Source organism: Chiloscyllium punctatum, chromosome 22, assembly GCF_047496795.1.
Source record: "Chiloscyllium punctatum isolate Juve2018m chromosome 22, sChiPun1.3, whole genome shotgun sequence".
NCBI classification, from domain to species: domain Eukaryota; kingdom Metazoa; phylum Chordata; class Chondrichthyes; order Orectolobiformes; family Hemiscylliidae; genus Chiloscyllium; species Chiloscyllium punctatum.
In genome coordinates this window covers 80,145,661-80,171,417 of record NC_092760.1, presented here as the reverse complement: position 1 = coordinate 80,171,417, position 25,757 = coordinate 80,145,661, and the positions used below count along the sequence as shown (strand labels likewise).

Here is a 25,757-nt window from a genome sequence, read left to right as displayed (position 1 = left end):
CATCGTGGTAGGAGTCTGGAACGCACTGCCAAGGTTGGTAGTAGAGGCAGATACAATGGTGGTGGTGGTGGGGGGGGGTGGTGGGGTGGGTTTAAGGGACTTCTAGATAAACAAGTGAGTGTGCAAGGAACAGAGGGATATGGACCAAAGGGCAACAGAGAGGATTAGTTTAATTTACCATCATGTTCGGCACAACATTGTGCTGTGCTGTACAGTTCAATGTTCTGTGTTTGTTTTATATTCTAACATTGTCAGTATATTCATCTATCCTATGTTTTTTTCTGGATCAGTAATGTGCTACATAGGGAATGCAATAAGACACTTAAGGTTCATTAAATTCATTCAAATAAGCCAATTGCATTAAAATTGATGGCAGTTGTATTGACACTGCAATTGTATCTGTCTTAATAATTCAAGTCACAGTTTAGACTGAAAATCAATCTTGAGTAATATCGCAAAATAGTTTCTGTACTCCTAATTCTTGGGTAATTGACGACAATTAATGGCTTCCATTAAAACTTTTCAATACTTCCCATGACTGATAAGAGGGTTAAAAACTCAATGTGGCAAATGTTATTCTAATTTACCATTCGGATGCATGTTACAGATTTGTGGAGTGGGTTTCAGAGTCCAATTGCCCTGTCTTGGAAAAGTGGAGCACCTAATCGATTATAAATAAATTGAGATCCCACTATGCAACTTTTCATTGATGGCTTCTGTTTTAAAAAAAAAAATTGCTGCATAGACTTTCCTCACTTATTTGTAACTAAAATGGTATAACTCTGTTGAAACTCATCATAATCCAGCATTGAAAATTTTATAAATGGTGGAACTGAAGTTTAATTTTCCAGGTCTTTCTCATATAACTGAAAAACATTTCAGAGTTAGTGTTGTTATAAGCAAAGAGGTGATTGGACATTACAGCAAGTGGGAGTAACAAGGCCATGCATGTTTTCTGATGGTTTTATGCTTTAATCCTTAGGCGTTTGGATGCAAACCACATCACATCTGTTCCTGAAGACAGCTTTGAGGGTCTAGTTCAACTGCGGCACCTTTGGCTTGATGATAACAGCCTAACTGAAGTTCCCATCTATCAACTAAGCAAACTACCTTCACTACAAGCTCTAACACTGGCGTTGAACAAAATTACGCACATACCCAACTTTGCCTTTGCAAATCTATCCAGTCTAGTTGTACTGTAAGTAGCTTTCTCTGTTATGGCAGTTTTAAAACTGATGTATTTATGTTAGTGCTGGTACAAAAAAATCAAATATGGTTTTCAAGCAGCAAAGTGTATTATTGCAGTCTTTATGTAGCTTTATAACTTGTTTTAACCCAGTCTCTTTTGGAAGAACTCTCCATTTTTTTCTGCAGAATCACTGTAAATATTCTAGTTTATTAGATGAAAATAGTAAAGTACTTAATGCAGAATAGCCTGTACTTTACTTTTTTGACAATAAAATCAGTAGCTGAAAAGTGGTTAAAGGTTGTAGCACAATCTGAGCTTCAGGTGACATTACTAACTCTGCACACAGGTTTCAAACGCGACTTATAAACAGTAAAATAACAGAAATCTTGCACTGCATCATAACTTTGTACTCCCTCCTCTATTTCTTCCATTCATACAATCTATTTGCTTTGATATAATTTTAGGCATCCTGGTTTTTGGTAGTGCTGGAGCTGTTTATGGTGTAGATGTGTGTGTTTCTGCAGTGCCCAGTGTAGTAAGCTTCTGACCTTGGAGATTTTATTGCACAAATAAACACCTGAAATTTCTTCATTAACCTTCCATTCATCTCCAGGAGCTGTAATCTTGTGTTTATTTACAACAAAGAGTTTTGTTTTAATAACTTTTAGGTACTGCCATGTGGTGTGGCATAGGTTGCACGTCAGGGAAAAAATATGTGCATTGCTAAGTAGCCAGGTCTAAAAGCCATTTTTGTTACTATTTAAAAACTGTTTTCCGTATGCATAAATTCCCAGCTGAATAAATTTGAAATGAGGGGCTCTACTCAGGACTCTGCTGCTGATGTCTCTGCACACTAAAGATTGCCGTGGTTCAAGGGGGGCAATTAAATATAGGCAATAAATGCTGGTGTGGGTAACCCAACCCATGTCCTTGGAATGAATTTTTAAAAATCTGTACTGAAGCTCAAAGATTGGAATATTGTACACATTCTGGATGGACTTGTTCATTTCTAACAACCTCAGCTGAGAAACTCTGCAGGGGCCTTAGAAAAGGAACAAACTTATAAACTGGTTGCTTGGCAGTGCGCATATTTATTTTCTGCTGTGTGCACTAATGTCATTTGGTAGGGGCTGATAGGCATTAAAATTCTTTGATGCAAGCCGAGTATTTTGCCCTCAGGGAATTGGTGGAAGTTTATTGCAGTTTATTTTTTAATTACATTTAACCGCCTTAATGAATAAAAGTCAAGCCCTTGATGTCATCCCATCGAAGTACTGAATATTTCTAACTTAATATTAATTTTAATTTTTCAACAAGACTGACGTCTATAGATAATGGATTGAGGTTTTTTGGAAAAAGGGTTAATAAGTCTGGTATTAAGATGACATGAATGAAAGTAGACATAACAATACATAAAATAGAAAAGGTTAACATAGAACACAATTTTAAAGCATGACTAAAGTTTAAGAGCTGTATTGTAAACTGGAAAAAATAAGGTTCCTAAGGCTTTGGACGGTTAAGTACTTCAGCTGGAGTAATCGATGTGTGGTATTCTTTTCAAAATGTATTGTTAAAAGTAGCTGTACATCTGCATCTGTATCTACTGCACAGACCAGTCTTCTATCTTTGTGACTTTGCATGTTTGAGCTTAGCCATTGAAGTATGCATGCTTCATTATGGCTATCCAATTCTATTATGCGGTATTACATCACGTGAATGAAAGAGTTTTAAAATGAGTTTATCCTAGAATTATCTTTAATCTGATGAATATTTTCTGCTTCTGTATATATGTACAACTAATTGTGCGAAGCATCTACGTGGTTTAGTTACTCCATTACAGTACTAACTGTGGCAGGTGTTGTACTTACAACCTTGTCATCCTGTTTCTCTTCAGATGGTTATAAAAATCCCATGTAAATATTGAAAAGCAGTAAGTTGCAGTGTCCTAGCCAGCAATTTTTCTAATATCACAAAGTAAAAATAGAATTGTCCTTGATTCCAATTGCTGTTTATGAAATCTTGCCTTTTTGAGTGGCTGAAAATATTAACTATCTCACCAGATTTTGTGCGTCAAAGTAACTATTGTGCATGTGGACGTTTTAGAATTTGTTTTGGTTTGTGATAAAGTAATTTGTAACATTCTGTTAATGCGTAACGAATAGTTTCAACATACTGAAACCTTTTTCCATCTGACACGATCCTTTCTGCTTTCTTTCTCATCCATTTTTCTCTAGACATCTTCACAATAATAAAATTGATACAGTAGATATACATTGCTTTGATGGGCTTGATAATCTGGAGACGCTGTAAGTACATTTTTTTTTCCCTTTTTGTACTTATGACCATCACTTAAGCGTAAGTCTGAATCATATTAATTAAATGAGAAATTAAACTGCAGTTGAACTGCCTATACAGTTTAAGCATATTTGAATATATAATCAAATTTTGCTGAAACTAATGTTTTCTTTGAAGTGATATTTGGGATTAACTTGTTACTTAATGATTTTTAGATCTTTTGGTAGTAGTATGTAGAAAGGGGCACGACACTGCATGTGCAATTATCTAGGTTTTTAAATTTCATACCATCCCACATCTCCTAAAGAGATTTGCTTACACTTCAGTTATATATTAATGTATATTTTTACTTTTAATTCAATACTCTGCAAAGAAGTTTTGCCTGTCTGATTTTTAAGTGACCATCTTTTCATGTTCCCAATTACACTTATTTCCTGGTTTTCAGTTTGATTTTTTTTTGTAAAATCTTTGCAAGTACTAACCCGAGCTTGTAGCTAGTTATAATTGTGCACAATAGTTGTGGAGGGACTAGACTCGTGACTGTATTTGGCCTGTCTGTATACTGTAAATCTAATATACACAGTGGATAATGATTTGTGTATCGTGGAATAATTGAAATTGGTGAAAGTTAACCTTTGATGCTAGGTCTGTCTTGGTGAAAATTTGTCTGCAAGTGATTTTCTTCTTTGTTAGCTATTGTTCCCAAAGCTTGCAGTAGTAAACGTTATTACCTGACTGTTTAGCTAATGTATTTATTCATTAGGGACTTGAATTACAACAATCTGAAGGAGTTTCCTGAAGCTATAAAGTCTCTTCGGAATCTGAAAGAGCTGTGAGTTACAATTTCTGTATTTATTTTTTAGTGTTTCAGTGATCTCAGTGGTCTTCAGTGACAGTTGTTTTCAGTCCTTGGAAAATTACATGTTGAATTAAAAAGTTCAGTGCTTCTGAAGTCCTGAATGCTGCACTTAAGAAGTTTTAGTTTAAAAAAACTCCTTCCTATCTCGAGTGACCCTTGTTGAAACAGAGCTAAATTATATTAAAGCTGAAAGAATTATGGTGCACAGATGATAGTTTTTAGTCCCAGTCTTTCAAATATCTTGTTAGTGCCTAAAAGTTTCTCTGAAAGAAACCCTGGGTCGGGGTAGATAATGCTGCTGTTACCCATTACTCTTGAGCATGGAATACTGACAGAAGAAAAATGTACAACTCCAGTTGAATTAGCATTAAGGTTTATAGAGTGACAGCTCAAATCCTTTCTCAATTGAGATGCACTCCCCTAAATAAAAATTCCTTTTATAGATTGAAAACTAACAAGCAAAACTGATCAATCGGCGGCAGTATTTTTATCTGTCAGACATTTGCAGGTTCAAGACCCATTTCAGCAAGATAAGCATGCAATCTAGTTTGAAACTGTAGGGTAATTCAGAAGGAGCACTGCACTGAGAAATACCACTTTCAAGTGAGGCCTGTTAAGATGAGGCTAAGCCTGTTCTCAGCTACATTTAAAGAATCACATTACACATCACAGAAGAATGGGGGAGTTCTTAAGACCATCATCGCCAAAAGTCAACCAGTGTCACTAAAATAGATGATCATTATCATCTTTGTGGTTCACTGAACCTTGCTGTGCTCAAAGCAGGTACTGTTTTTCAGCTAGTTCGAGACATGCCAAGGTTGTGCAAGTTTGTTCTTTAACAAGTTTTGTCCCTTCAGAAATGGTTCTTTCTTGAGAATTTTATTTCCATGTGCCAGAACTTGCTCTTTGTTCTGTTGTCACCAGAAGAATAAAAAGTAATAGATAAGTTGATGTCCAGCTACAATTGAAAATGTTTATTCTGTCAATATCAATTTTGAGCTGAATTTTTAGGGAGTATGCTGCCTATTTCTTATATTAACTTACAGAAATATTTAACAATGCGTTGACCTCACAATGACTATCAGACCCTTTTTCTAATTGAAGTTCACATGCTAATTATAGAATTATTGGTCACAAATATTTGGATTAAAATATGTTGGCTTATAATTGTTGCTGAATGTAACCGGAATACAGATTAAGTAGAAATTTAATGTAATCATTTTGCCCATATTCATTTAATCCCATAGCTGTTTAAAATTATTTCTTTCATACATTGGTTGCACTACTGTTTTGAGTTCATGCTATTTTAACAAAATAAGACTGTTAGAATATTTGCAATATAACCAACTTTTAGCATGCTAAGTACGGAATCCATGTGATTATCAGAACAAACCTCCTAACTTGTACTTGGAAGAACCTATTCAGCTTCCTATCACAAGTTTATTTTTGGTCAGAGCAATGTAAACTATCAATTATAGAGTCATAGAGATGTACAGCATGGAAACAGACCCTTCGGTCCAACCCGTCCATGCCGACCAGATATCCCAACCCAATCTAGTCCCACCTGCCAGCACCCGGCCCATATCCCTCCAAACCCTTGCTATTCATATACCCATCCAAATGCCTCTTAAATGTTGCAATTGTACCTGCCTCCACCACTTCCTCTGGTAGCTCATTCCATACACGTAACACCCTGTGTGTGAAAAAGTTGCCCCGTAGGTCTCATTTATATCTTTCCCCTCTCACCCTAAACCTATGCCCCCTAGTTCTGGATTCCCTGACCCCAAGGAAAAGACTTTGTCTATTTACCCTAACCATGCCCCTCATAATTTGTAACCTCTGTAAGATCACCCCTCAGCCTCTGACGCTCCAGGGAAAACTGACCCAGCCTGTTCAGCCTCTCCCTATAGCTCAAATCCTTCAATCCTGGCAACATCCTTGTAAATCTTTTCTGAACCCTTTCAAGTTTCACAACATCTTTCCAGAACTGCATGCAATATTCCAACAGTGGCCTAACCAATGTCCTGTACAGCTGCAACATGACGTCCCAACTCCTGTACTCAATACTCTGACCAACAAAGGAAAGCATACCAAACACCATCTTCACTATCCTGTCTATTTGTGACTTCACTTTCAAGGAACTATGAACCTGCATTCAAAGGTCTCTCTGTTCAGCAAAACTCCCTAGGACCTTACCATTAAGTGTATAAGTCCTGCTAAGATTTGCTTTCCCAAAATGCAGCACCTCGCATTTATCTGAATTAAACTCCATCTGCCACTTCTCAGCCTATTGGCCCATCTGGTCCAGATCCTGTTGTAATCTGAGGTAACCCTCTTCGCTGTCCTCTACACCTCCAATTTTGGTGTCATCTGCAAACTTACTAACTGTACCTCTTCTGCTCGCATCCAAATCATTTACGTAAATGACAAAAAGTAGAGGGACCAGCACCGATCCTTGTGGCACTCCACTGGTCACAGACCTCCAGTCTTCTACCTGTGAGCCAGTTCTGTATCCAAATGGCTAGTTCTCCCTGTCTTCCATGAGATCTAACCTTGCTAATCAGTCTCCCATGGGGAACCTTGTCAAACGCCTTACTGGAGTCTATACAGATCACATCTACTGCTCTGCCCTTATCAATCCTCTGTTACTTCTTCAAAAAACTCAATCAAGTTTGTGAGACATGCTTTCCCACACACAAAGCCATGTTGACTATCCCTAATCAGTCCTTGCCTTTCCAAATACATGTACATCCTGTCCCCCAGTATTCCCTCCAACAACCGGGTCACTGGTCTATAGTCCCCTGGCTTGTCTTTACCGCCCTTCTTAAACAGTGGCACCATGTTTGCCAACCTCCAGTCTTCCGGCACCTCACCCATGATTATCGATGATACAAATATCTCAGCAAGAGGCCCAGCAATCATTTCTCTAGCTTCCTACAGAGTTCTCGGGTACACCTGATCATGTCCTGGGGATTTTTCCACCTTTACCTGTTTCAAGACAGCAAGCACTTCCTCCTCTGTAATCTGGATATCTTGCAAGATGTCACCATCTATTTCCCTACAGTCTATATCTTCCATATCCTTTTCCACAGCAAATACTGATGCAAAATATTCATTTAGTATCTCCCCCATTTTCTGCGGCTCCACACAAAGGCCGCCTTGCTGATCTTTGAGGGGCCCCTATTCTCTCCCTTTTGTCCTTAATATATTTGTAAAATCCTTTGGATTCTCTTTAATTCTATTTGCCAAAGCTATCTCATGTCCCCTTTTTGCCCTTCTGATTTCCCTCTTAAGTATACTCCTACTTCCTTTATACTCTTCTAAGGATTCACTTGATCTATTCTGTCTGTACCTGACGTGTGCTTCCTCCTTTTTCTTAACCAAACCCTCAATTTCTTTAATCATCCAGCATTCCCTATACCTACCAGCCTTTCTTTTCACCCTGACAGGAATATACTTTCTCTGGATTCTTGTTATCTCATTTCTGAAGGCTTCCCATTTTCCAGCCGTCTCTTTACCTGCGAACAGCTGCCTCCAATCAGCTTTCGAAAGTTCTTGCCTAATACCGTCAAAATTGGCCTTTCTCCAATTTAGATCAAATCATGGTTAGAAAACTATATGAGAAGATTAAGAAAACTGATTAGTGAGCTGCAAAATAAACTGACAAATTCAAAACTGATATCAGAAATCCACACAAAAATCATTTCGTGTCGTAAGAAGACTAATTTGTAACAATGGGTTACATAAAGTTTTGGAAATAACAAAAAAAAATCCAGTAATTGGAGAAATGTGCCTTTGGACACTTTAACTACATTCAGTGGTTCTGGGGAAAGTTGTACTCAAAATTGCAACTACTGTATTGCAATGTGATTTATTCCTGCTAAGAACCAGTCACTACATCTATTCGGACTGCATGGCCCACATCTCATATCTGTTGTGAAGGCGAACATAAGTATCGCAACCTTATAGTTGCAGACCATCAAATATCTTGCCACTTTACTGCTACAACCACCATTCATGTTTCCACTCAAACTCATGTGCATATGACTGAATGCAAAATCTGTCCTAAGTCAGCGCAAACAGGCAATATTTAAAACATCATCTAAACAAATAATTTGCTTTAATATTCTTTGAAGTATTTGTGTAAACAGAGACATTGTCAAGTTAATCATTGTGCACTTATCAGGACAGATGCAAGAACGCCAAATTTCAAAGGGAGCAACAAGTTATACAAGAGGAGAAAAGGTTGAAAAGTTAATTTTCATCGCAGTGTTGTCATAGCAAATGCAGTAGGAGAACCTTTGTCTCCTATGTTTTTGTTTATCTCAAAAAGAGGTGCATTGCCTGGATGAGATCCTTTGGCTTGCCAAGAACTGGTACCTGTGCATGAATATATTGAGCTTATACCAATTGCAAATGAGCCATATTGCAATCCTGACTCATAAAATTGAGATTCTGTTGAACAATTTAAACAAACCTAAGAGTGTGCTAAGCATTACATTTATAACTAATTTAAGGTTTGACCAATCCAATTTTTGTGACTGAAAATTCCCTCATACCTCTGACAGACTGAAAAGAAGTGTTTGTTTTCATTGTACTATGAAAATAACAGTTTGGTGAAAACCAAATTAGTCTACATTGTTATCTGACAATTCCACTGTTTTTCTTATTGATTCATGGAATATGGGTGTTGATAGCTGGGTCAATATTTAGTGCCTATCCCTTGTAGATCATAGATAGATTACAGAACAGAAAGAAGCCATACAGCCCACTGTGAATGCACTGATTGAACAAAGTAGTAATCCACAGGTTCCTTTTCAATGAGTTGAAGCTTTCTGCCTCAACTGCCAAACTAGACAGCAAATTTCAGATACCCACCATCCTCCAGGTGAAACATTTTTTTTCTCTCATGTCCTCTAATCCTTCTAACAATCGCCACAAATCCGTGTCCCCTGGACATTGACATTTTTGCTTGGGGAAATAGGTCTTCACTGTCTACTCTATCCAAGCCCCTCATTGTTTTATACACCTCCAGTTTTCTCCATTCTGAGGAATAACAACCCTAACTTATCCAATTTTGCAATTTTCAAGCCCTGGAAATCTTCTCTGTACTTTATTTAGAGTAATGATTTTCTTTCTGTAATGTGATGACCAGAATTGTGCATAAAACTCCAGTCGTGGCTTAAACAGCATCTTCTGTAGCTCCAGCATTACATTTCTGCTCTTGTATTCAACACCTGATCCGATTGAGGAAAGTATTCCCTGTGTTGTCTTTACCATCTGACATGTTACCTTCAGATTTACTTCAGGACTGCCCTTAAACCTTAATACAGGTTTGTCTGATAAACGATGGCCTAAAACATCAAACCAAAATGTAGAGTTGAAAACAGATCGTATTACCGAATTAAACAAAATTGTCAGTTTTATGGTTCACTTTACCTGTCAAACAAAAGCAAGAGAAAACTGTTTGTCCAAATTATGAAATGCAATCAGCTAGAAATTGGAGACTGTCAAATATTTGGCATAGCATTTTGTTTTGACTTTAATGAGCTTAAAACTGATCGGTGTTTTGCTTCTTTGTGCAGTGGTTTCCACAGTAACAACATTGCAATAATTCCAGATAAAGCTTTCAGTGGGAATCCTTTGCTTCGGACTGTGTAAGTAGAATTCTCCCCATGGAGTAACTTCCATTTACGTTTTTGGTTCATGCTCTTATCCTGATGGTTAACTGACCTTTGTCTTATGTTTCAGACATCTGTATGATAACCCAATCTCTTCTGTGGGGATTTCAGCTTTTCAAAACTTGTCTGAACTCCAATCTCTGTAAGTACAAAATTTGGATTTGTACAAAATTGAGTATATTGATGTCAAATATGGACATGATTTATGAAGGGCTACTGGTCTCTCAATGATGACTTGAAAGGTGAGGGATTTTTTTAAAAAGAAAGGGAGGGGAAATAGCATCTTAGAAAAGGAATTTCAGAGATTAGAACTTGGGAGTTGAAAGACTGTGACTGATGATGCAGCAAAAGTATTTGGATACAAAAGCAAAGGAGTAAAGAATTTGGGCTGAACTGTCAAGTTTGGAAGATTCTGCAAATACCCTGTATAGCCTTGACCATCTTATCAACGGCTACCATGCATATTTTCAGTTTCAGGATGCTTTTTAAAATCTAATCATTGGACTAGATTTCAGATACTTAGCAGAAGTAGTGCAGCTCAAGACAATCTTCTCCTCACCAGACATCCATATAGTTATGGTTTGTTGCATTGCAGTGAGTAGTGGGAATCTTTGATCTCCGCATGCCTCATCTCCTGGCGTTCTGAGGTTGCCTGTTATTACTGTATCAAAGGAAGATCTGTAAACTGAACACAGTCTGAAGTTTAGGCATTTGGCATTTCTCATCATTTTAACTCATTTGCTAACTCTGAAGCTGCTAAGCTAACAGTTTGGGGCAGCATAGTGACTCATTGGTTAGCACTGCTGCCTCTCAGCACCAGGACCCGGGGTCAAATCCAGCCTCAGGCAACTGTCTGTGTGGAGTTTTGCACATTCTCTCCCTACCTGCATGGGTTTCCTCTGGGTGCTCTGGTTTCCTCCCACAATCCAAAGATGTGCAGCTTAGGTAAATTGGCAGTGCTAAATTGTCCATAGTATTCAGGGATGTGCAGATTAAGTATATTAGTCAGGGGTAAATACAGGGGAATGGGTTTGGGTGCATTACTTTTTGGAGGATAGATGTGGATTTGTTTGGCCGAAGAGCCTGTTTCCACACTGTAGGGGTTCTGTGAAACTGAATGATTATAAAAGATTGTTGACAATCCACTTAATGGCAAATCTGAATGCTTTTTTTTATCCCATTCACTCTTTAGGTTCAAATTAGCTAATTATAAAGCACCTTTATAAAGCTAATTATAAAGACTACTCCAAAAATAGACAGGTCTTTTAAAAAAGTAAACATTAAGTGTTGCTACCTGTGTGTTCTGATGCCAAAAATTAGATTATAAGCTTTGTATGAACTAACCTGTCATTCTGTAGATACTTGTAAAATATAGTATCTGTTTACTTAAGTATTAACAAATGTTGGTGTGGGATCATGTATATCTTGATTCTTTTTACATGTTTTTCCAATGTGTTGAAGTTGCTTTGCAAATAACAATTACTGTGCTACTGCCATTATTATAAACTGATCTAATAAATGTTAAACCAGAGTGATTGCTAATATGGGATTAAAAATGCCCCAGAATCATTCTCTCAGCTAAAGCAGTAATAGATAATATGTGCGACTTTTTTTTCCATTTAAGCTGTAGGCACAAAATTGTGTCCATTTTCAGCTGTTAGATTGTCATGTAACAAGAAATTCACTAAAATAATCCAAAGGATGGAGGACTATGGAAGATTAAAACCTGATTAAACTGGGGTCACTGTTTCTTTCACAAGGAAGTTAGGAGGAGACCTGACAAACTTCTCAAAGTTGAAGGGTGTTGTTGGTCAATGAGAAGAAAATGATTTCGGTGGTTAATGAATGGTTGCTAGGAAAAATAGGTGCAAGATAGTGATCAAAAGAAGAACATTGTTAAAATTCTTATTATGCATCTGGGTTGTTAAACCATTTTTAAGCACATCTGAGAGTTGAATCCTCTTCATGTGGATGAATCTTAAGGTGAAAAGAGAAATAAGTTTTAAAAAATATATATATATGTAATATACTTTTTTAAAAATTTTAATTTTGTATGTTAGGGAGTCTAACCAAATTGCTTATAATCAACTCCATGCATGATGTGAGTTGCATATCTGCTTAGAGTATGAGAAATTGGACACAAGTAATGCTGCCAGAAAGAAGTTCACTCTACCTGACTGGAGACAAGTGCCACTCAACCTAGCATTTAATCAGCTACCTCTCCACATGAAGTCAAAGTGAAACTCCTCACTAATAATTGCACAATGTTCATTTTACCCAGAATTGCTCATCTCACCAGGAAGTCCCATGCGGAAAGGCCTCAACAACATTTGAGCTTGGGTTGATAAATAGCATTCGTATCTTTCAAATGCCATGCAACACCATCTACAAATAAGAGATCGTGACTTCCTCCAAAGTTCAGCACATTACTGTCTTCAACTGCACCTCCTCAATCGTAACATTCACACTGGAAACCCCCCCCACCCCGGGATGTTTTCTCAGCCCTCTACTGTACTCATTATACAACCATGACTGTGTTGCTAAATTCTGAATGAACGCCATCTACAGATTTGTTGATGACACCACCGTGGTAGGTCAGAGATCAGACAATGGCGAGTCAGAATATAGAACAGAGATAGAGGGCTCGGTAACATGGTGCAATGAGAACAACTTCTCTCTGGACATTGGCAAAACTAAAGAACTGAACATTGACTTCAGGAAGAAGACAGGAGAACAAACCCCTATTTACATCAACAATGCTGAGATTGAGGGGATGGACATTGTCAGGTTGCTGGGAGTGACGAAAATTGACAACCTATCCTGAACGTTCCATATAGATGTGGCAGGCAAGAAGGCATAATAATGCCTCCTCTTCCTCAGGTGGCTCAAGAAATGTGACATGTCCATGAGGTCCCTCACCAACTTCTACAGGTGCACCATTGAAAGCACACTGTCTGGGTGCATAACTGCCTAGTATGGTATCTGTGTTACCCAGGACCATAAGACACTACAAAGGTTGTGTGCACAGCCCAGACCACCATGGAAGCCAACCTTCCATCCGTGGACTCTATTTACACCCTGGCAAAGCTGTCCTACAACCATGTCCGTCAGGCAAAAAATACAGAAGCATGAACACGCATCAGCTTCTTCCCTGCCATTATCAGACTGATGAATGGACTCTAACTTCAAAAAATGCAAACCTTGCTAATATTGATCTTGCCTAGCGCACACCTGTGCAATTTAACTTGTATGCCTCTGTCTAGTTTTATTTCACCCTGTGATCTGTATGTCCTTGCTTGATATGATCTGCCTGTACTGTTCATAATCAAATTTTTTCGGTGTACTTAGGTACATGAGACAATAAATAAATCAAATCAAAAGTTTCATCACTAACAATATTCTGGAGATCATAATTGACCAAAAACCTAAGTGCATCTGATGCAATACTATGACTACAAAAGCAAATCAGATCTAGACCATTCAGACACCTCTGTGACCTGTGCAACTCCTCTAGCACCACAACCCTCTGAGATATCTGCATTCCTCTAATTCTGGCCTCTTTTGCACACCCAATTGTAATTGCTGCGTCAGTGATGGTCACACATTCAGTTGCCTAGGCTGTATGCTCTGTAATATGTTTTCCTCATTACTTTACCTCATTTTTTACCCCTTCAGACACTCCATAAAGCCTCTCTTTGACCTCTCTCGTGGTCTTAACAAAATCTCCTTGTGAGTTTCATTGTCATACTTGGTGTTATAATATGCCTGTGAAGCACTTTGCAATATTTCAGTACTTGAAAATTGCTATTGAATTTAAATAGCTGTTATAAGGGTATGAGGAACAATCTGACGAAGTACATAAGTCTTTGATAGCACCCAATTTGTTACCATTTGAAATCTTTTAATTTGAAGACTTTACAGCATCAATAGAAATTTTGATTTCCTCTTTAACATTTTTTATTTACGATTTCAATGTACCATAGACAACAAAAGTGTACCTGTCATTCCTGTATTCTCCATGTATAAACAAATAGTATTTATGAGTGAACAGTGAACTAATTTTAATAATGATCAAATTATTCAAAAAGACCTTAAAGACTAAAATATCAATATTTTGATTCTCTGGAATGCTCATATCAAGTTGCATAATTATAATGAAATACCATATTAACATATTTATTTTGGTATATTTCTATGATTCAGCACCTTGACAGGAACCAGAATAAACAAAATCCCGACTGACTTGTGCCAACAACTGAAGATGCTCAGATTTTTGTAAGTTTGGCTTCCATCATCCTTTGAAAAGCAAGATAACATTGTATAAGTTAAATCATTTTAGTATGTTTATTTTGCTACTTTTAGAGTCGTAGGAATGTACAGCATAGAAAGAAGCCCTTTGGCCCATCAAAAACAAAAACCTAACTATTCTGATTTCCAACGCTTGGCCATAGCCTTGTGTGACTTGGCATCGCAACTGCATATTTGAATGCTTACAATGTTTTGAGGGTTTTTGTCTCTACCACCCTTACACGCAGTGATTTCCAGATTCCCACCACCCTCTAGGTGAAAAATACATTTCCTCACATCTCCTCCCCTTTTTCTTGAATCGATGTCCTCTGGTCAGTGATTACTCCACTACAGGGAAAAATATCTTCATGTCTTTCCCCTGTGTATGTCCTCCATAATGTTATATATCTCAATTGTGTCCCCACTTAGCCTCCTCTGCTCCAAGGAAAACAACTCCAGTATATCTAATTTCTCTTCCTAATTTAAAAACTTCCAGCCCAGCAACATCCTGTTAAATCTCTTCTGCAGTGCAATCACATCCCTCATTTATAATGTGGATTTCAGAATGGGACACATTACTCTAGCTGTAGCCTAATCAATTTTTTACGTAGTTTCATACCAATTTCAAAATATAAACTATGAATGTAAAACTCTTAAATGGTATAAGTTTGCAACAAGAATTAATGAGAGCTTGGGTGTTATGAGCTAACAGTAGCCATGAAAGCCAAGATTGTCTAATAATTGCTATGGTTACAGAGCAGAGTTTTGATGTTGAGTTTTCAGTGTCTCATTTTGTCAAGGAGGAGCTGAACAATTTGCCTCTTTGTGTCATGGAGTAATCTAAATGTGCATACTGTGTAGAACAGAATTTGAAGGTGTTTAGGTGACCACCCAAAAGTTAGATGCTTTTCATATCCCAGTTTGTTCATGTGGATAACTGAGCTAGCAAGTAGGTAAGTCATCCACATTAGTGACTGTTTTGTGTTCAGTAACTCAATAACAGTATACCACTTTATTGTGTAATATTTTACTTTTGAAATAAAAAAGAATTTGCATAGTTATTTAGCAAGAATGTTTTTCAGAGCTTGAGTAGCTTGGTTTGTGTGTGGTTCAGAATAATGTCAATATTTCATGTTTGATTCCCATTCCAGCTAAGGCAGAGTGCGGACCTGCCTTATCACCCTGCTCTTGACAAAGAGAGAGACAATTACAAAGCTGAGAAAAGCTATTAAGAAAATAGTTCGGGATGATGCAAGAGTAACTCCCAACATCTATGACCTGAGACAAAATCAAACAACTTGTTGGAAATCTGAAGCAAAGAAACAGAAAAAGATGAAAATACTGAACAGATCAGTCAGTGTCTATAGAAAGACTTTTAAAAAAGAGAAATTGTTAACACTTCAGTCTGATACAAAATCTACTTAAAATGTTAACTCTTGTTTCCTTCTAACTGATACTCCCTGAGGAACTGCGAATTCCCAGCACTTTCTGTATGTAGTTAAGAATTGAAAACTTGATCCAAGTTTTCCTGAACTATGAAGCAAATATTGGACTTTGCTGAAAGTTCTGATTTTTTATACTTCATTCCCAAATTGGATTTGACTTGCAATAATTGGAAATATGTGTATTTTTTCAAGCCTTTTCATTGCATAATATGTTATTCTTCACAGGGATTTGTCATATAATCAGATAGAGGAACTGCCAAGTTTCCAGGGTTGCTCAGCATTGGAAGAAATGTAAGTTTATGTTTTAAAAATTATAAATGCAAATTCATTCTGCTATTATTAACAATCCCAAAACTTAGGTTTTATCTTTCCAAGCCCATGATTACAGTAACCAAATGATTGTGAAGGGAATAAAATGAAAAATGCTGTAATTTTTTTTTTCAAGTCTTCGTTCTTGATTTATGAGAGACAGAGACAAGAAGTGTTTATTACCCAACGTTCCATTTTCTCTCAGGGTATTAAGGTGTCAGTCAATAATTTGGGGCTAGCATCATAGGAGAACAAGACCAAGTATAGACACAAGTTCCTTCTTTGAGGAACATAGGTGATCTAGTTTGGCCACTTTTATGGTCACTTGAACTAGCCCATGAGGCTTACTGAGTTCTCCAGAAGAGTGGTAATCAAGTTGAAACGTTAACTCTGTTCCCCTCTCCATGGCTATTGCCAGATCTGAGTTTTTCCAGTACTTTGCTTTCATAGAATCTTAGAATCCCAATAATGCAGAAAGAGGTTATCCCACCCAGACCCAGTCCCTCACCCCTATGGGTCTCTGTATATATCTGGACACTACAGGGCAATTTAGCATGGCCAATCCACCTAACCTGCACATCTTTGATACCAATTTATTGAATTCAGTTGCACAGTTTGCCATAGTGGAATTTGAGTTACCCTGTAAATTGATGGTACAGTACCTTCAACTGTACCTACAATACTTTGTGTTTTAAGAATAACAAAATCCTCATTGTTACTGTGAAGATACTTTTTGGCTTTTGAATCATTAAATAATTACTGATTCTGGATGTAAACTCTGAATTTTATTGACACTGCCCGGGGGTTTGACAAACTAATGGAGTTGTGTTTCAGCATTTTTTTTTTAAGAATAAAGGTTCACTTGTAATTTCAAATGCAGCATCAAATATTAACATTTGTAATATAGTTGAAGTAGCTTTTAGTTTCGCTGTGTAGCAAGTTTTCCATGAGCCAAACCAAATCAAGTACATGATCAACTACACATGGAAAAATGCTTGAACGAAATAATGATGAGAGCAAAGCTGTAAGAATATATGAATGACCAAATAACATTGAGTTTTTGAATGCATAATAAACTGTGACAAAGAATTGGAAACGTAATATTGCAAAAATCTACCAAAATACTTTTTTTGCATGGTGTACCACTCCTTCAGTATTAAATGTCAATCAGGCAGGAAATGTTCCAATTTGTTTTACCACTATCTCTGATCATAAGTCTGCCTCACAAGTCAGTGGTGTTTGGAATACTCACCACTTGCATGATGGGTGTAGCTCAAATAACACTCAAGAAACTCTGTGCCATCCAAAACAAGGCAGCTGGCTTGATTGGCACCCTATCCTCCATATTAAATATTCACTTCACCATTGATGCAATGGCAGCAATCTGTGCCATTTGCAAGGTGCGCTACAGCAATTCACTACCTTCCAAACCAGCAACCTCTACCACCCAGAAGGGCAAAGGCACCTGATGTATCAGAATACTTGCACCTGTAAAATCTCCTTTAAACTGTGCACACTTCTGAATTGCAGCAGTATCGCCTTCCTTTAGTAGTTGGTCAAATTTTAGAACTCCCTTCCTAATGGTGTACATATACAATATGGACTGCAGTGAATGAAGAAGACAGCTCAGCATTGTCTTTTCAGAGGCAATTAGGATTGTACAATAAATGCAGGGCTAGGCAGTGAAACCTACGTCCTGTCAACAAATATGAAAAAGCTCTTCTACAAAAAGAAAATTATTCTGAATCCAGTCAATTAAGTCTTTTAATCTGGTGAGACTGTTTCATAATTTATTCCAGAATTCCTAATTGGGAAACTATACCTCCTGGATTAGAGTATTGGTCCCATGACACAATTTCAAATAGGAGGCCCTTAGCTTGCACCTCTGTTCCTATTGCTGGTTATGAATGTGGGATATAAAGCCTGAAAGGGCTGGAGCTGTTAGTCAGGATGGAAAAGCCTTCAGCAATGGGCACCACTGTGGGTATCTTACCCATTGAAATGCAGCCTTGAGCTCCAATGGCTACCTGGTCAGAAACACTACTGGACAAGCCATATAAATCCAAGTTCAGGTCAGAAACTCATCTCCAAAGCCTGACCATCACCTACAAGGTACAGGCTGTTATCATTTAATTTGATCTGAAGGGATGCCTGAGGCCTAATGGAACAAGGGAACAGGTGATGGCTATATTAATTAATGATTAATTAGGTGAGTGTGTTGTATAAATGTGGGGATCTGATTTGTTATGGTGTGTGTTTAGCTAAAATAAAGCCCTCTCTAAAAATGTGGCCTCCGTTCAAAAATGTTTATCTTCTAGTACATAATACAAGTCAGAAATGTGATGGAATAATCCCAACTTTTCTGGAGGAGTGTGGTCCAGATTGTCTGTAACTATTGGATAGGGTTGAATGGGCAAAGTCTTTTCCCTGGGGTCGGGGAATCCAGAACTAGAGGGTTTAGGGTGAGATGGGAAAGATATAAAAGAGACCTATGGGGCAACTTTTTCACACAGAGGGTGGTACGTGTATGGAATGAACTGCCAGAGGAAGTAATGGAAGCTGGTACAATTGCAACATTTAAGAGGCATTTGGATGGGTATATGAATAGCAAAGGTTTGGAGGGATATGGGCTGGGTGCTGGCAGGTGGGACTAGATTGCGTTGGGATATCTGGTCAGCATGGATGGGTTGGACCAAAGGGTCTGTTTCTATGCTGTACATCTCTATGACACTAAATGGCTGACCACCACTTTGTAGGAAATTCAGAAATGGGCAATAGTTAATGTCATTGCCATGCAAATCCCAGGAAAGAGATGATGTTGTTTCTGTGTTGAAATCCTTCCCTGACTTGAAAAGATGCGTCTCCAAGCAGCAGATTCTCTAAACCAGAACCACAATTGTTTCCATCACCAGGGTTCAACGAAATCCAGGATCTCTGCCAAAGCTCTGATCTGTCTGGAGCCAGACCTCTTCAGGTGAATCTAATATCTTGGCTTCCCAGGACACATTTAGGTGTTTGACCCAAGCAGTTGGGTTCACAGCCATTGTACTATCAAACTCCTCCTGCTACAATTTACCATAGTAGGTGTAAGGTTTGTGAAGGTTTGTAGCTCAGGTTGAGGTTTAGGGTGTAGGTTTGCTCGCTGAGCTGTAGGTTTGATATCCAGACGTTTCATTACCTGGCTAGGTAACGTCATCAGTGGTAACCTCCAAGTGAAGCGAAGCTGTTGTCTCCTGCTTTCTATTTATATCTTTCTCCTGGATGGGGTTCCTGGGGTTTGTGGTGATGTCATTTCCTGTTCGTTTTCTGAGGGGTTGATAGATCTAGATGCCAAGTATCAACCCCTCAGAAAACAAACAGGAAATGACATCACCACAAACCCCAGGAACCCCATCCAGGAGAAAGATATAAATAGAAAGCAGGAGACAACAGCTTCGCTTCACTTGGAGGTCGCCACTGATGCTACCTAGCCAGGTAATGAAACGTCTGGATATCAAACCTACAGCTCAGCGAGCAAACCTACACCCTAAACCATAGTAGATATCAACTGAAAAAATTTTTGTAGTAGTTTGGAATGACAAGTCATCTTTTAAAGGAGATCTGATTGTATAAGTTATTCAGTGACCATAGTGTAAATATTAGAGATAGAAGGACAAGGATTCTCTCAATGCTTTAGAAAATTTGGTTACATTGTTAGCATCGCACCTGTCATAGTGGAGATTATACTGAATTATGAATTGAAACCAACAGCATCCACTTAATTGCTGCTTGGCATAGACATTTGGAGCCTGGAGCTAAACTGTGTTTAATACATCACTTAGTTGTTTCCAGTCATGGGTTGTATTAGAATATTTTTATGCACAAATTTAGGAACCTTTAGGATTTTATAAATAGATATGCTATATGCTGTTTGGCATCCAATTATACAGTATTTTCTTCTAGGTTTTGTAACTGTTGTTGTGGTTTATAGTTTGTTTTTTTGGCGAGATTAAAAAAGGTTCTTGATTTACAAAGATCAGCTGGTTGTTTCAACTTTCTTTCAAATTCCACTCTTTAAGCAGGTGTAAGGAGTATACACAAAGAGGATATATGCCAGTGGAAATGTTTAGTAATTTTTTTTTTCATAATAGTCCCAGAGTTGGGCTGGCTTTTCTAGTGAATGTGTTTATATTAACGTAACAATACAGTTAATGGGGCAATGTAATGCTTATTATCCTATCACAGGACTTCAAAATTATTACATATTTTTGCTGAAATTGAAGTTGTAGTTCTTTCCTATGCAATCTGGATACAAATTTAATATGTTTACTGTTCTGTGTGGCCGTTGTCAGTCCTTACTTTGTGCAGTTTTTATGAAATCTTCTTGAGATGATAGGGGGAAACAAACTGCTTGCCTTCTCTGCAAAGACAGCTTTCCTCACTGCTGTAGGCAAAGTAGAATTGTTCAGCCTAACACAGTTATTAAATCCCTTAGCTGAAAAAGGAGGCAAGCTGAGACATATACAATCATCCAGCTCTGCAACAGTCATTCTATTCAATATGTCCATTTCTGAAATAAGTGTATCCTCCTTACCATTTGACCAATTAAAACAAATCCAGAGAACAATGAGTGAAATGAATACAGTGGTGATGGGTCATACAGAGTCAGCCTGAACACAGCATTCTGGCGGTCTCGCACTCATTTGTTGACTTGTCTAATACCTACAAGTGCATGAGGTTTTTTTCAAATCCATTGAGATGTGGGTATAGCTGGCTGGCCAGCATCTGCTGACCATCCCAAGTTGTCTTTAAGGTGATGGTGAGCTGTCTCCTTAAACCACTACAGTCCATTAAGAGGGGACTTCCTTCATGTTGCCCCAGCAACACTAAAGGACTGCTGATGTATTTCCAGGGCAGGATGTTGGCTGACTTGGAGGGGAATTTTCAGGTTTGGTGTTCCCATGTATCTGCACTTGACCTTTTGCATGGTAGTGATCATGGGTTTGGGATGTGGTGTACAAGGAGCTTTGGTGAATTTTTGCAGTGCACTTTGTAGGTGATACAGACTGTTGTTACAGTTAATCCATAATTGGGAACTGATGTTTATGAATGTGGTGCCAAACAAGTGGGCTGCTTTGTCCTGGGTGTTATCGAATTCCTTTAAGTTCTGTTGCAGCTACACTTATCCGTGCAAATGGAGAATATTCCATTCACACTTCTGACTTGTGCCTTGTAGATGATAGGCAGACTTTGAGGAGTAATGAGGTGAAATATGTTTATATTGTACTCCTAAGACATTTACTTTCGAGGCATGTCTGTGAAAGAGATGCATTTTTTTCTCTGAATAGGATTCATGGAACTTGAATTTGATTAACAGAAGAATTGTGTGAACTGCATCTATAATGCAAAATATATTTTGGCTGCTTGGACCATTTTTATAAAACAGGACTTTAATGTGTAGCTACAAAAATGAAGAAAATCTATTTGTCACAATAAATATCAATTAACAGATTCAAATTTGATGTACTTTGAAGATACTTATATGATGCACAATTCTCTTCGTCACTCTTTTGGCTTCCAAATGTTAATGCTGCAATCATCATAATGTCCCTATTAATTAAAATAATCTATTACCATTACCCCACGCTTCATTTACCTATCACATTCCCAGCTATCTCTCTCCACCACCCCCACACCCTCCCATTTATCTCCCTTGGGCCATTCCCCCACATTTCTGAAGAAGAGCTTATGCTCAAACTGTTGCCTCTCCTACTATTCGGATGCTGCCTGACCATCTATGCTTTTCCAGCACCACATTTTTTTTGACTCTGATCTACAACATCTGCAGTCCTAACTTTCTCATGTTGAACAGGGTCAAATTATTGCCTAAGTAATTTACAATAAACAAATATTTAACTTTGATTATCAAGAACGGAGTAATCGGAATGCAAAGTACTGGGATAATGGTAAGATTCTTGGGAGTGCAGATGAGCAGAGAGATCTCTGTGTCCATGTACACATATCCCTGAAAGTTGCCATCCAGATTGACGGAGTTGTTAAGAAGGCATACAGTGTTTTGGCCTTTATTAATAGAGGGATTGAGTTCCAGAACCAGGAGGTTATGCTGCAGCTGTACAAAGCTCTGGTATGGCCACACTTGGAGTATTGTGTACAGTCTGGTCACTGCATTATAAGAAGGCTGTGGAAGCTTTGGAAAGGGTGCAGAGGAGATTTACTAGGATATTGCCTGGTATGGAAGGAATGTCTTACGAGGAAAGGCTGAGGGCCTTGAGGCTGTTCTCGTTAGAGAGAAGAAGGTTGAGAGGTGACTTAATAGAGACATACAAGGTAATCAGAGGGTAGATAGGGTGGACAGGGAGAGCCTTTTTCCAAGTATGGGGATGGCAAACACAAGGGGGGACAACTTTAAAGTGAGGGGAGAAACCTGAAATTAAGGTCTGAGATTGGTATAAGGCAGATGTTAGAGGTAGTTTCTTTACTCAGAGTAGTAAGGGTATGGAATGCTTTGCCTGCAACGGTAGTTGATTCGCCAAGTATAAGTGCATTTAAGTAGTCATTGGACAGGCATATGGATGTACATGGAATAGTGTAGGTGGGGTGGGCTTCAGATTCGTATGACAAGGCGGCGCAACATCGAAGGCCGAAGGGCCTGTACTGCGCTGTTATGTTCTATGTAACAGTTGACAAGATCACCCTTTAAAGATATCACGCATCACCAGGTTATAGTCCAACAGGTTTAATTGGAAGCACACTAGCTTTTGGAGCGTCACTCCTTCATCAGGTGATAGACTCCGAAAGCTAGTGTGCTTCCAATTAAACCTGTTGGACTATAACCTGGTGTTGTGATTTTTAACTTTGTACACCCCAGTCCCAACACTGGCATCTCCAAATCATGACTTAAGAGAAAGAAGAAGGATATCTTTATTCCCCCTTCCGCTGCCACCCCCACCCCATCCCACCACAATTTATATTAATCTATTGTAATAGTCTTTTTTTAATTCATTCACAGGATAAGACTGTCACTGGCTAGGTCAGCATTTATGGCTCAAACATAATTGCCCATAATTAGAGTCATCCTCATTGCTGTAGTCCACACCAGATAAAGATGGTGATCTCTTTCCCTAAAGGACATTAGTGAATCAGATGTGTTTTTGTGACAATCAACAATGGATTCATGACTGTATTAATTCCAGAATTTTTTTGAATTCAAATTCCACCATCTGTCATATCAGGATTCAAACCTGGGTCTCCTGGAACATTACTTGTGTCTCTGGAGAATACCACCAGGCCATCAACACCATCCTGTTGGATATTAGCAAAGAATAAATTGAGAGCAATAAAATTAAATCTCATCGTCTTGTCTAATTAAAGTACATTTATTGCCAATGTTTTTGTATTACATTATTTTTACAGTTCTTTAAAGCACAATGAAATCAAAGAGATCAAAACAGAGACATTCCAGAGACTGGTGTCTCTTCATTTGCTGTGAGTACAGATCTTGTATTTTTCCTCAGTTGTACTAATAGTTCCACTGAAGCCAGATCCAGACTGTCATTAGTCGTATGTGACGGGTTACCTATCTAAGAGAAAGTGTGAACTGAAGAATATAGCTGTAAAGTTTTACTGCAATATCTGAATATTGATCATTCTGTCTTTCTTGATTGAACTTTAATTTGTACAAGTACTGTTTGTAAAATTAAACAGGGATAGGTATAGAAAATGTTTTCTAATCAAGCAGCATTTACTATCTGTATATAGGAATGTTATTCTGCCAACGAAATGCAAGAAAATTATTAAATTATAGTTGCAGAGATAATAGGGGAATATGCTGTATTGTCATTGAATTTTAAAAATAATACTGTTGGGTTAAGTAAAATCAGAATGCAAACCAGTTCCTTTTTTTATATTCATATGCATAATTAATTTTTCTCTCCCCTCTTCCATTATTCCTTTACAGAGACCTAAGTAAAAATCAGATCTCTACAATTCACAAGAATGCATTCATTTCTTTGACTGAACTTACAAACTTGTAAGTGACTGAAATTGTTTCAAGCTGTTAATGTTGATTTTTGCATTATGGTCATGAGCTTAAAATATTAAACTTTGTGCTTAATGATTGATATATTAGTTGTGCTTTTAATTTTAACTACTTCTTCCCAAAATAAAGTTGAAAAGCATGTCAGAAATGGGGACATTTACAATGGAAGTCAAGGAAATGGCTGACTGACTAAATACGTACTTTGATTTCATGTTCACAGAGAACATACCAGAAATGTTGGGGAACATTGAGTTTAGTGAGAATGAGGAAATGAAGCAAACTAGCATTAGTAGAGAAATGATGTTGGGAAAATTGATGAGATTGAGGGCTGATGATCAACGTCCCAGTGTACTTAAGGAAGTGGCCTCAGAAATAGTGGATTCTTTGGTGATCTTCCAGAATTCTCTGGACTCTGGAACAGTTCCTGTGGATTGGTGGGGAGTACAAATAACCCCGTTATTTAAAAAGGGATGTAGAGAGAAAACCAGGAATTATAGCTTGGTCAGCCTGACATCAGTAGTGTTGAAAATGCTGGACATTATTGTAAAAGATTTAATAACGGAGCACTTAGAAACAGTGGCAGGATTGGACAGACTCAGTATGAATTTTAGAAAGGGAAATCATGCTTGACAAATATACTGGAATTCTAACTTGTGGCCAGTGTTGTTTTTGTTACATATTTCCTTCAAGAATGTAACAAGTAGAGTTTATGAGGGAGGGGGCAGTGAATATGGTTTATTTGAACTTTCAGAAGGCATTCAACAAAGTCCCATTTAAAAGATTGGCCTGCAAAATTGAAGCATAAGATTGGGAGTAATGTGTTGAGATGGAAAGAAAACTGGAAGATGGAAAATAAAAATTAGAAGTAAACAGCCCTTTTTTGTTGCTAAATGGCTGTGACTCATAAGGTAATACAGGAATCAGTACTACGCCTACTATTCACAATATGTTAAGATTTCCAATGAGGGAGCTAAATGTAATATCTCCAAGTTTGTTGGTAATACAAAGCTGGGTGGAATGGGTGAAGAGGATGTAGAGATGCTTCAGGATAATTTGGACAAGTTGAGTGAGTGGGCAAATGCATGGCAGATAAATGTGAGGTTATCTACTTTGGTAGCAAAAGCAGGAAGGCCAATTATTATCTGAATGGCTATAAGTTGAGAGAAGGGAATCTTCAGCAAGATCTGAGTGTCTTTGTATACCAGTCACTGAAAGTAAGTGTGCAAGTGCAGCAGGCAGTAAAGAAGGCAAATGGTATGTTGGCCTTCAAAGGGAGGGAATTTGAGTATAGGAGCAGGGAAGGCTTGCAGCAATTGTGCAGTACCTTGGTGAGACCACACCTGGAATGTTATGTGCTGAATTGGTCTCTTTATCTTTGGAAAGATGCTCTTTCTACAAAGGTAGTACAGTGAATGTTTAACCAGACTGACTCTTGGGATGATGGGAATAACTTACGAGAAAAGCTTGAAATAGTTAGGATTATATTCGCTAGAATTGAGAAAAATGAAGAGGGGATCTCATATCAACCAAATTAAAACTTTTAACAGGACTACACAGAGTAGATGCAGGAAGAACGTTCCCACTGGTGCGGGAGTCTACGGCTGGGGTCACAGTCTAAGAATACGGGGTAAACGGGGTAAATATGAGTGGCATG

General features: G+C 38.0%; 1 protein-coding gene across 1 annotated transcript in view; it reads left to right on the top strand.

The window, feature by feature from the left end:
* The window catches only part of lgr4 (leucine-rich repeat containing G protein-coupled receptor 4), a 132,065-nt gene that overhangs the window by 92,086 nt on the left and 14,222 nt on the right, over positions 1-25,757 (top strand). The window contains exons 5-13 of the mRNA XM_072592700.1: positions 983-1,198; positions 3,424-3,495; positions 4,248-4,316; positions 9,929-10,000; positions 10,095-10,166; positions 14,228-14,299; positions 15,982-16,047; positions 23,479-23,550; positions 24,023-24,094. Coding sequence (XP_072448801.1) covers positions 983-1,198; positions 3,424-3,495; positions 4,248-4,316; positions 9,929-10,000; positions 10,095-10,166; positions 14,228-14,299; positions 15,982-16,047; positions 23,479-23,550; positions 24,023-24,094 — 783 coding nt within the window. The remainder of the gene's footprint in view (positions 1-982; positions 1,199-3,423; positions 3,496-4,247; positions 4,317-9,928; positions 10,001-10,094; positions 10,167-14,227; positions 14,300-15,981; positions 16,048-23,478; positions 23,551-24,022; positions 24,095-25,757) is intronic.